Source organism: Oncorhynchus gorbuscha, linkage group LG01 (genome assembly GCF_021184085.1).
Source record: "Oncorhynchus gorbuscha isolate QuinsamMale2020 ecotype Even-year linkage group LG01, OgorEven_v1.0, whole genome shotgun sequence".
Classification (NCBI taxonomy): domain Eukaryota; kingdom Metazoa; phylum Chordata; class Actinopteri; order Salmoniformes; family Salmonidae; genus Oncorhynchus; species Oncorhynchus gorbuscha.
Genome location: NC_060173.1, coordinates 116,227,165 through 116,240,540, shown reverse-complemented (window position 1 = coordinate 116,240,540; position 13,376 = coordinate 116,227,165). Strand labels below are relative to the sequence as shown.

The window sequence follows — 13,376 nt, the reverse complement described above, 5'->3', positions numbered from 1 at the left end:
AACCCAGAGAGACCAGTCCTTCCCTAACCCAGAGAGACCAGTCCTTCCCTAACCCAGAGAGACCAGTCCTCCCCTAACCCATAGAGACCAGTCCTCCCCTAACCCAGAGAGACCAGTCCTCCCCTAACCCAGAGAGACCAGTCCTTCCCTAACCCAGAGAGACCAGTCCTCCCCTAACCCAGACGGACCACATCACTCCACCCAGCTCGAAGACATTAATGGATATTGTTTTTACAGATCATTTACATCAGCATGAAGTACCACACCCCAACAAAGACCAGTATTGATTAATTACAAATCTCAGGGAGTAAAAGCATTAGTCGTTGTGAGGTACTAAATGTCTGTGGTCTTGGCTGGCCACTCAGGAGAAGCTTGTCTACAGACACACACACACACAATCACACAATCACACAATCACACACATTTGGCAGAGACACCCTCTGTCGAAAGTAAGTGTGAGCGATGGTCCTCACCTCCTGGGTGATGTCATTAATCCACAGTCAGGTAATCAATGGTCGTGGGCCAGTGGTGACCTGTCGACCCCTGGACGTATTGTGTAGAATATGGATCATGAGAGCAACCCAACTCACCTACTCAGAACTTTGAAAGAGGAGAAGAATAGACAGAGTGAGAGAGAGAGAGAGAGAGAGAGAGAGAGAGAGAGAGAGAGAGAGAGAGAGAGAGAGAGAGAGAGACAGAGACAGAGACAGAGACAGAGACAGAGACAGAGAGAGAGAGAGTCAGAGAGACAGAGACAGTAAAAAGAGAGAGAGAGAGAGAGAGAGAGAGAGAGAGAGAGAGAGAGAGAGAGAGAGAGAGAGAGAGAGAGAGAGAGAGAGGGAGAGAGAGAGAGGGAGAGAGAGAGAGAGAGAGAAAAAGAGAGAGAGAGAGAGAGAGAGAGAGAGAGAGAGAGAGAGAGAGAGAGAGAGAGAGGAGAGAGAGAGAGAGACAGCCAGAGAGACAGTGAAAAAGAGCAAGAGAAAGAGAGAGAGAAAGAGATCTATGCTGTCCTACTGTGTGCAGTAATCAAGATCTCTCCGTCTATCTAGAGGAGGGGAACAGGCTTCTCTTAACCTCTGACTCATTTTCATCTTCAGACCTCATGCTTAATGGAGGTTGAGTCCCATCCTACCAAGATACTCCTAATGTCAGCTCTACTCTATGTGAATAGGTTCAGTCCCATCCTACCAAGATACTCCTAATGGCAGCTCTACTCTATGTGAAGAGGTTGAGTCCCATCCTACCAAGATACTCCTAATGGCAGCTCTACTCTGTGAAGAGGTTGAGTCCCATCCTACCAAGATACTCCTAATGGCAGCTCTACTCTCTGTGAAGAGGTTGAGTCCCATCCTACCAAGATACTCCTAATGGCAGCTCTACTCTATGTGAAGAGGTTGAGTCCCATCCTACCAAGATACTCCTAATGGCAGCTCTACTCTATGTGAAGAGGTTGAGTCCCATCCTACCAAGATACTCCTAATGGCAGCTCTACTCTGTGAAGAGGTTGAGTCCCATCCTACCAAGATACTCCTAATGGCAGCTCTACTCTATGTGAAGAGGTTGAGTCCCATCCTACCAAGATACTCCTAATGGCAGCTCTACTCTCTGTGAAGAGGTTGAGTCTCATCCTACCAAGATACTCCTAATGGCAGCTCTACTCTATGTGAAGAGGTTGAGTCCAATCCTACCAAGATACTCCTAATGGCAGCTCTACTCTATGTGAAGAGGTTGAGTCCAATCCTACCAAGATACTCCTAATGGCAGCTCTACTCTATGTGAAGAGGTTGAGTCCCATCCTAGCAAGATACTCTTCATGGCAGCCCATCTTTAAAAAATGGTTTTATTTCACCTTTATTTAACCAGGTATTTATATAGTATATATATATATATGTAACCCTAATCCTTTATTTAACCAGGTAGGCCAGTTGAGAACAAGTTCTCATTTACAACTGCGACCGGGCCAAGATAGAAAACAACGACACAGAGTTACACATGGAGTAAACTCAAAACATGTCTTCTCCTAATTAACTCGGTAACATAAAGTAGCTCCCACACCAAGAGACGAAACAGACCCACAAGATGATTAGCCCATATACAGATAAACACCCCGAGGCAGACTGTCTGTTGTACCAGATGACAACCACGAGACTACAGATTACCATGTTACTGAGACACCTGGAGACAGAATGCCTGGGCTGGCTATACTGTACACATACCACCAGTGTCTATACCACCACCAGTGTCTATACCACCACCAGTCTCTACTATAACACCACCAGTATCTATACCACCACCAGTCTCTATACCACCACCAGTCTCTATACCACCACCAGTCTCTACTATAACACCACCAGTATCTATACCATCACCAGTCTCTACTATAACACCACCAGTATCTATACCACCACCACTGGTCTCTATACCACCACCAGTCTCTATACCACCACCACCAGTCTCTATACCACCACCACCAGTCTCTATACCACCACCACCAGTCTCTATACCACCACCACCAGTCTCTATACCACCACCAGTCTCTATACCACCACCAGTCTCTATACCACCACCACCAGTCTCTGTACCACCACCAGTCTCTGTACCACCACCAGTCTCTATACCACCACCAGTCTCTATACCACCACCAGTCTCTATACCACCACCAGTCTCTATACCACCACCACCAGTCTCTATACCACCACCAGTCTCTGTACCACCACCAGTCTCTATACCACCACCAGTCTCTATACCACCACCACCAGTCTCTATACCACCACCAGTCTCTGTACCACCACCAGTCTCTATACCACCACCACCAGTCTCTATACCACCAACACCAGTCTCTATACCACCATCACCAGTCTCTATACCACCACCAGTCTCTGTACCACCACCAGTCTCTGTACCACCACCAGTCTCTATACCACCACCAGTCTCTATACCACCACCAGTCTTTACACCACCACCAGTATTCTCTATACCACCACCACCAGTCTCTGTACCACCACCATTCTCTATACCACCACCACCAGTCTCTATACCACCAACACCAGTCTCTATACCACTACCACCAGTCTCTATACCACCACCAGTCTCTGTACCACCACCAGTCTCTATACCACCACCAGTCTTTACACCACCACCAGTATTCTCTATACCACCACCAGTTTCTATACCACCACCAGTCTCTATACCACCACCAGTCTCTATACCACCACCAGTCTCTGTACCACCACCAGTCTTTACACCACCACCAGTATTCTCTATACCACCACCAGTTTCTATACCACCACCACCAGTCTCTATACCACCACCAGTCTCTATACCACCACCACCAGTATTCTCTATACCACCACCAGTCTCTATACCACCACCAGTCTCTATACCACCACCACCAGTATTCTCTATACCACCACCAGTTTCTATACCACCACCAGTCTCTGTACCACCACCACCAGTCTCTATACCACCACCACCAGTCTCTATACCACCACCACCAGTCTCTATACCACCACCACCAGTCTCTATACCACCACCACCAGTCTCTATACCACCACCACCAGTCTCTATACCACCACCAGTCTCTATACCACCACCAGTCTCTATACCACCACCACCAGTCTCTATACCACCACCAGTCTCTATACCACCACCACCAGTCTCTATACCACCACCAGTCTCTATACCACCACCAGTCTCTATACCACCACCAGTCTCTATACCACCACCAGTCTTTACACCACCACCAGTATTCTCTATACCACCACCACCAGTCTCTATACCACCACCAGTCTCTATACCACCACCACCAGTCTCTATACCACCAACACCAGTCTCTATACCACCACCACCAGTCTCTGTACCACCACCAGTCTCTGTACCACCACCAGTCTCTGTACCACCACCAGTCTCTATACCACCACCACCAGTCTCTATACCACCAACACCAGTCTCTGTACCACCACCAGTTTCTATACCACCACCAGTCTCTATACCACCACCAGTCTCTATACCACCATCAGTCTCTGTACCACCACCAGTCTCTATACCACCACCACCAGTCTTTACACCACCACCAGTATTCTCTATACCACCACCAGTTTCTATACCACCACCAGTCTCTGTACCACCACCAGTCTCTATACCACCACCAGTCTTTACACCACCACCAGTATTCTCTATACCACCACCAGTTTCTATACCACCACCAGTCTCTATACCACCACCAGTCTCTATACCACCACCACCAGTCTCTATACCACCACCACCAGTCTCTATACCACCACCACCAGTCTCTATACCACCACCAGTCTCTATACCACCACCAGTCTCTATACCACCACCAGTCTTTACACCACCACCAGTATTCTCTATACCACCACCACCAGTCTCTATACCACCACCAGTCTCTGTACCACCACCAGTCTCTATACCACCACCACCAGTCTCTATACCACCAACACCAGTCTCTATACCACCACCACCAGTCTCTATACCACCACCAGTCTCTGTACCACCACCAGTCTCTATACCACCACCAGTCTCTATACCACCACCAGTCTCTATACCACCACCAGTCTTTACACCACCACCAGTATTCTCTATACCACCACCACCAGTCTCTATACCACCACCAGTCTCTGTACCACCACCAGTCCTATCTCTATACCACCACCACCAGTATTCTCTATACCACCACCAGTTTCTATACCACCACCAGTCTCTACACCACCACCACCAGTCTCTGTACCACCACCAGTCTCTATACCACCACCACCAGTCTCTATACCACCAACACCAGTCTCTATACCACCACCACCAGTTTCTATACCACCACCACCAGTCTCTGTACCACCACCAGTCTCTATACCACCACCACCAGTCTCTATACCACCAACACCAGTCTCTATACCACCACCACCAGTTTCTATACCACCACCAGTCTCTATACCACCACCAGTCTCTATACCACCATCAGTCTCTGTACCACCACCAGTCTCTATACCACCACCACCAGTCTCTATACCACCACCAGTCTTTACACCACCACCAGTATTCTCTATACCACCACCAGTTTCTATACCACCACCAGTCTCTGTACCACCACCAGTCTCTATACCACCACCAGTCTTTACACCACCACCAGTATTCTCTATACCACCACCAGTTTCTATACCACCACCAGTCTCTACACCACCACCAGTCTTTACACCACCACCAGTATTCTCTATACCACCACCAGTCTTTACACCACCACCAGTATTCTCTATACCACCACTGTTCTCTACACCACCACCAGTCTCTATACCGCCACCAGTCTCTATACCGCCACCAGTCTCTGTACCACCACCAGTCTCTACACCACCACCAGTCTCTATACCACCACCAGTCTCTGTACCACCACCAGTAGTCTCTATACCACCACCAGTCTCTATACCACCACCAGTCGTCTCTGTACCACCACCACCAGTCTCTACACCACCACCAGTCTCTATACCACCACCAGTCTCTATACCACCACCAGTCTCTGTACCACCACCAGTAGTCTCTATACCACCACCACCAGTCTCTATACCACCACCAGTCTCTGTACCACCACCAGTAGTCTCTATACCACCACCAGTCTCTGTACCACCACCAGTAGTCTCTATAGCACCACCAGTCTCTATACCACCACTGTTCTCTACACCACCACCAGTCTCTATACCACCACCACCAGTCTCTATACCACCACCAGTCTCTGTACCACCACCAGTCTCTGTACCACCACCAGTCTTTACACCACCACCACCAGTCTCTATACCACCACCACCAGTCTCTATACCACCACCAGTCTCTATACCACCACCACCAGTCTCTATACCACCACCAGTCTCTGTACCACCACCAGTCTCTATACCACCACCAGTATTCTCTATACCACCACCAGTATTCTCTATACCACCACCAGTTTCTATACCACCACCAGTCTCTATACCACCACCAGTCTCTATACCACCACCAGTCTCTGTACCACCAACAGTCTCTATACCACCACCAGTCTTTACACCACCACCAGTAGTCTCTATACCACCACCAGTCTCTATACCGCCACCAGTCTCTATACCACCACCAGTCTCTGTACCACCACCAGTAGTCTCTATACCGCCACCAGTCTCTGTACCACCACCAGTCTCTATACCACCACCACCAGTCTCTATACCACCACCAGTATTCTCTACCACCACCAGTCTCTGTACCACCACCAGTCTCTATACCACCACCAGTCTCTATACCACCACCAGTCTCTGTACCACCACCAGTCTCTGTACCACCACCAGTCTCTATACCACCACCACCAGTCTCTACACCACCACCAGTCTCTACACCACCACCACCAGTCTCTATACCACCACCAGTCTCTGTACCACCACCAGTCTCTATACCACCACCACCAGTCTCTATACCACCACCAGTCTCTGTACCACCACCAGTCTCTATACCACCACCAGTCTCTATACCACCACCAGTCTCTATACCACCACCAGTCTCTACACCACCACCAGTCTCTGTACCACCACCAGTAGTCTCTATACCACCACCAGTCTCTATACCATCCCCAGTCTCTATACCACCACCTGTCTCTATACCACCACTGTACTCTATACCACCACCAGTCTCTATACCACCACCAGTCTCTATACCACCACCACCAGTCTCTATACCACCACCAGTCTCTATACCACCACCAGTCTCTATACCACCACTGTTCTCTATACCACCACTGTTCTCTATACCACCACCAGTATCTACACCACCACCAGTATCTACACCACCACCAGTCTCTACACCACAACCAGTCTCTGTACCACAACCAGTCTCTGTACCACCACCAGTCTATACCACCACCAGTCTCTATACCACCACCAGTCTCTATACCACCACCAGTCTCTACACCACCACCAGTCTCTACACCACCACCAGTCTCTATACCACCACTGTTCTCTATACCACCACCAGTCTCTATACCACCACCAGTCTCTATACCACCACCAGTCTCTATACCACCACCAGTCTCTGTACCACCACCAGTCTCTATACCACCACCAGTCTCTGTACCACCACCAGTCTCTATACCACCACCAGTCTCTATACCACCACCAGTCTCTATACCACCACCACCAGTCTCTATACCACCACCAGTCTCTATACCACCACCAGTCTCTATACCACCACCAGTCTCTACACCACCACCAGTCTCTATACCACCACCACCAGTCTCTATACCAACACCAGTCTCTATACCAACACCAGTCTCTATACCACTACCAGTCTCTATACCACCACCAGTCTCTATACCACCACCAGTCTCTACACCACCACCAGTCTCTACACCACCACAAGTCTCTATACCAACACCAGTAGTTATGTAGTTCTGTTCTTGTCTATATGTTCTGTATTATGTCATGTTAAACAGCTAATGAGGATCCTAATAAATGGAGATCCTAATAAATGGGCATCCTAATGAATGGAGATCCTAATAAATGGGCATCCTAATGAATGGAGTTCCTAATAAATGGACATCCTAATGAATGGAGATCCTAATGAATGGGGATCCTAATGAATGGAGATCCTAATGAATGGAGATCCTAATGAATGGAGATCCTAATGAATGGAGATCCTAATAAATGGGGATCCTAATAAAATACTAAGTCCCTGTCCCACCACCAGGTTTAACGTCTGGGTTTATTTAAGCTCATGGAAAGCTTTAGGTCGAACCAGGGTTACGTGTGAAAACACCACTAAAAGATAAGTGTAAACCTGGGCATGTACTCATAGCACACCTACCGGGAGTTCCACCATCACAGTGTGTCAAAGAAGATTCATAGCCTCTTTGGTCCCCTCTAACACAAAGATATGTAGACCTGGACCACAACAGCCTCTCGCTGGAGCACCACTGTTTGTTGTTTGTGATACATTACACATGTTGTTATTATTTATAAATGAGTCATTAAGGTTGGGGTAAACTCATCATAAATCACACAGCCGAGCAGCAGGCCCTGGGGGCGGAGAGAGAGAGAGACAGGGGAAGGGAGAGAAAGGCAGAGAGAGAGAGAGAGAGAGAGAGAGAGAGAGAGAGAGAGACAGAGGAAGGGAGAGAAAGGCAGAGAGAGAGAGAGAGAGACAGAGAGAGAGAGAGAGAGAGAAAGGCAGAGAGAGAGAGAGAGAGAGAGAGAGAGAGAGAGAGAGAGAGAGACAGAGAGAGAGAGTAAGGTAGAGAGAGAGCAAGCGAGAGAGAGGAAGGCAGAGAGGAGAGAGAGAGAGAGAGAGAGAGAGAGAGAGAGAGAGAGAGAGAGAGAGAGAGAGAGAGAGAGAGAGAGAGAGAGAGAGAGAAGGACAAGGACAAGGACAGAGGAAGAGGAAGAGGAAGAGGAAAAGAGAAAATGGAGACAAATTTGACACCAATAACTACCGTGGGATATGCGTCAACAGCAACCTTGGGAAAATCCTCTGCATTGTCATTAACAGCTGACTTGTACATTTCCTCAGTGAAAACAATGTACTGAGCATATGTCAAATTGTTTTCTTATCAAATTACCATATGACAGACCACGGTTTCACCCTGCACACCCTAAATGACAAACAAACAAACCAAAACAAAGTAAAAGTATTCTTATGCTTTGTTGATTTGGGGGAAAAACATCAAATCAATGTACACAAACAACAAGTGTGCGGTTAAAATTGGCAAAAAACACACAAATGTCTTTCCACAGGTCAGCTTGAGCTCCACCCTCTTCAACAGATATATCAACAAATTAGCGAGGGCACTAGAACGGGCTGCAGCACCTGACCTAACCCTAACCCTAACCCTAACCCTACTAGAATCTGAAGTCAAAAGTCTACTGTTTGCCGATGATCTGGTGCTTCTGTACCCAATCAAGGAGGGTCCACAGCAGCACCTAGATCTTCTGCACAGATTCTGCCAGACCTGGGCCCTGACAGTAAATCTCAGTAAGACAAAACTAATGGTGTTCCTAAAAAGGTCCAGTTGCCAGGACCACAAATACAAATTCCATCTAGACGCCATTGCCCTACAGGGCTGCCCATCCCTCTTCCTGGAGATCTACTGTCCTGTAGGTTTTCAGTCCAAACCTCTTCTTGGATATCTACTGTCCTGTAGGTTTTCAGTCCAACCCTCTTCCTGGAGAGTTACTGTCCTGTAGGTTATCAGTCCAACCCTCTTCCTGGAGATCTACTGTCTTGTAGGTTGTCTGCAGAATGCTGTGGTAGCCATGCTGGTTAAGTGTGTCTTGAATTCTAAATAAATCGCAGACAGTGTGACCAGCAAAGCACCCCCACACCATCACACCTCCTCCTCCATGCTTCACGGTGGGAACCACACATGCAGAGATCATCCCTTCGTGTTTCTTGGACAATCAAGTCTCTTCTTCTTATTGGTGTCCTTTAGTAGTGGTTTCTTTGCAGCAATTCGACCATGAAGGCCTGATTCACACAGCTGATGTTCAGATGTGTCTGTTACTTGAACTCTGTGTAATTTATTTGGGCTGCAATTTCTGAGGCTGGTAACTCTAATGAACTTATCCTCTGCAGCAGAGGTAACTCTGTGTCTTCCTTTCCTGTGGTGGTCCTCATGAGAGCCTGTTTCATCATAGCGCTTGATGGTTTTTGCGACAGCACAAAGTTCTTGAAATGTTCCATATTGACTGACCTTCATGTCTTAAAGTAATAATGGACTGTCGTTTCTCTTTGCTTATTTGAGCTGCTCTTGCCATAATATGGACTTGGTCTTTTACCAAAGAGAGCTATCTTCTGTATACCACCCCTACCTTGCCACAATACAACTGATTGGCTCAAACGCATTAAGAAGGAAAAAAACATCCACAAATTAACTTAAGGCACAACTGTTAATTGAAATGCATTCCAGGTGACTACCACATGAAGATGGTTGAGAAATGCCAAGTGTGAAAAACTAACATCAAGGCAAGAGTGGCCACTTTGAAGAATCTCAAATACAAAATATGTTTTGAGTTATAGAACACGTTTCTGGTTACTACCTTTATTCCATACGTGTTATTTCATAGTTTTGATATCCTCACTATTACTCGACAGTGTAGAAAATAATACAAAATTAAGAAAAACATGTGTCCTTGAAAAACCCTAAAACTTTTGACATGTAGTGTACCTTGGCCTAAACATCAGCGCCACAGGTTACTTCCATAAAGCTGGGCACATCAGCTTTTCACTGTTTACAAAGCAGGTGTCACGGCTGTTGAAGGAGGAGGACCAAGGTGCAGCGTGGTGAGCGTACATATTCATATGACGCCGAACAAAAACAATAAACACTACGAATCCGTGAAGCTAAATGCTATGTGCCCTAAACAATGTCAACATCCCACAAAGAAAGTGTCAGGACCCGGTTATGAACCCAGGTCTCCGGAGTGAGAAACAGTCACTTAACCAACCGAGCCACGAATAGTCGCCAGAACCCAGAAGATGAGGCAGACACAGCAGTACTTGAGACGGTGTATTTAATGAAGTAAAAAGTGAAGTTCTTCAGGAAAACATGTAACTCCACAACCTCAAAAGGAATCCTACAAGAACAAAGGTAATCCTCCAAGACAAAAAAGGTAAATCCACAAGGTGGAAGGTAAAGCACAAAAAGCCTCAAAAGATACTCAAAAAACAAACAAACAAGAACAAAAAACAGAATTCCACAAGAGAGTCCACCGGGATCAACAAGAGTTCTCAGAGTACTAGGGCTGGGTGCTAACATACAAACACAGAGCAAAGAACAGAGGAAAACAAAGGGTTTAAATACAATCAGGGGAAACGAGGCACAGGTGCAAATAATAATGGGGATCAAGGGAAAACAAAAGGTCAAAAGGCACAATGGGGGCATCTAGTGACCAAAAACTGGAACAACCCTGGCCAAATCCTGACAGAAAGGGGAGCAAAAGGGCTACCTAAGTATGATTCCCAATCAGAGACTACGATAGACAGCTGTCCCTGACTGAGAACCATACCCGGCCAAAACATAGAAACACAAAATCATAGAAAACGAAACATAGAATGCCCACCCCAAATCACACCCTGACTGAACCAAATAGAGAAATAAAACGTCTCTCTAAGGTCAGGGCGGGACAGCAGGTGACAAATAAAATTAGATTTTGATCACACAGCAGCAAGATTTTTGACCCGTTGCCATGAAGTGATGAAAAAACAACAACATTGTAAATACAACCTATATTCCAATAAAAATATATCAAACATTTTAAGAATTATTGAAATATTCACTATTACCATGTTTCAATGATTTATATATAAATGGAAAACTGTCTGACATACAAAACGAAGGGTTGATTACTGTCCTAGTGAAGCAGGAGCAAATATAAAGACCAAGTCTCATACAAAAAGAAGGGTTGATTACTGTCCTAGTGAAGCAGGAGCCAGGGGAAAATATAAAGACCAAGTCTCATACAAAAAGAAGGGTTGATTACTGTCCTAGTGAAGCAGGAGCCAGGGGAAAATATAAAGACCAAGTCTCATACAAAAAGAAGGGTTGATTACTGTCCTACTGAAGCAGGAGCCAGGGGAAAATATAAAGACCAAGTCTCATACAAAAAGAAGGGTTGATTACTGTCCTACTGAAGCAGGAGCCAGGGGAAAATATAAAGACCAAGTCTCATACAAAAAGAAGGGTTGATTACTGTCCTAGTGAAGCAGGAGCCAGGGGAAAATATAAAGACCAAGTCTCATACAAAAAGAAGGGTTGATTACTGTCCTAGTGAAGCAGGAGCCAGGGGAAAATATAAAGACCAAGTCTCATACAAAAAGAAGGGTTGATTACTGTCCTACTGAAGCAGGAGCCAGGGGAAAATATAAAGACCAAGTCTCATACAAAAAGAAGGGTTGATTACTGTCCTACTGAAGCAGGAGCCAGGGGAAAATATAAAGACCAAGTCTCGCAGAAAAATGTAGTCCTTCAATGTTGGCAAAAATGTATTGCTCATAAAATTAAAATAGTCTTACCAGATACAATTAATCACGATCAGACAGGATTAATGAAAGGATTATATATTGGAGATAACATCAGACAATTATTGGAAATAATTGAAAACTATGAGAATGGAGGGAATATCAGGCATAATCTTTATCTTTTAGGGCAGATTTTGAGAAAGCCTTTGATAAAAGTACAGCTAGAATGTATTTATGTATTTATGGGATTATTTCAATTTTGGAGAGTCTCTTATAAGGTCATGTATACCACTCCTTTATGTAAAATTATAAATAATGGCTATTTCTCTGAGACTATTTTATTGTTTATTTTTATTATTTTTATTATTTCACCTTTATTTAACCAGGTAGGCTAGTTGAGAAACACCTTTATTTAACCAGGTAGGCTAGTTGAGAACACCTTTATTTAACCAGGTAGGCTAGTTGAGAACACCTTTATTTAACCAGGTAGGCTAGTTGAGAACACCTTTATTTAACCAGGTAGGCTAGTTGAGAACACCTTTATTTAACCAGGTAGGCTAGTTGAGAACACCTTTATTTAACCAGGTAGGCTAGTTGAGAACACCTTTATTTAACCAGGTAGGCCAGTTGAGAACACCTTTATTTAACCAGGTAGGCTAGTTGAGAACACCTTTATTTAACCAGGTAGGCTAGTTGAGAACACCTTTATTTAACCAGGTAGGCTAGTTGAGAACATCTTTATTTAACCAGGTAGACTAGTTGAGAACACATTTATTTAACCAGGTAGGCCAGTTGAGAACACCTTTATTTAACCAGGTAGGCTAGTTGAGAACACCTTTATTTAACCAGGTAGGCCAGTTGAGAACACCTTTATATAACCAGGTAGGCTAGTTGAGAACACCTTTATTTAACCAGGTAGGCTAGTTGAGAACAAGTTATCCTTCACAGCTGCAACCTGGCCAAGATAAAGCATAGCAGTTCGACACAGACAACAACACAGTATTACACGTTGAATAAACAAACGTAAAGTCAATAACACAATAGAAAAGCCTATATACAGTGAGTGTAAATGAGATAAGATAAGGGCGGTAAAGGCTATAAATAGGCCACAGTGGCAAAATAATAACAATATAGTAAATAAACACTGGAGTGATAGATGTGCAGAATATAAGTGTGCAAGTAGAGATACTGGGGTGCAAAGGATCAAGATAAATAAATACATACAGTAAGGGGATGAGGTAGTTGGATGGGCTATTTACAGATGGGCTATTTACAGATGGGCTATTTACAGATGGGCTATTTACAGATGGTCTATTTACAGATGGTCTATTTACAGATGGGGTATGTACATATGGGATATTAGAGATGGGATATGTACAGATGGGCTATTTACAGATGGGCTA

The 13,376-nt window shown here is 45.3% G+C and overlaps 1 protein-coding gene across 1 annotated transcript; it reads left to right on the top strand.

Moving 5' to 3' along the window:
* Nucleotides 1-252: 252 nt before the first annotated feature.
* LOC123992539 (pollen-specific leucine-rich repeat extensin-like protein 3) lies at nucleotides 253-7,884 on the top strand. Its single transcript, XM_046293779.1, has 3 exons — nucleotides 253-280; nucleotides 5,219-5,790; nucleotides 7,816-7,884. Exons 1-3 carry the CDS (start codon nucleotides 253-255, stop codon nucleotides 7,882-7,884), a joined length of 669 nt encoding a protein of 222 aa, XP_046149735.1.
* The last annotated feature ends 5,492 nt before the right edge of the window (nucleotides 7,885-13,376 follow it).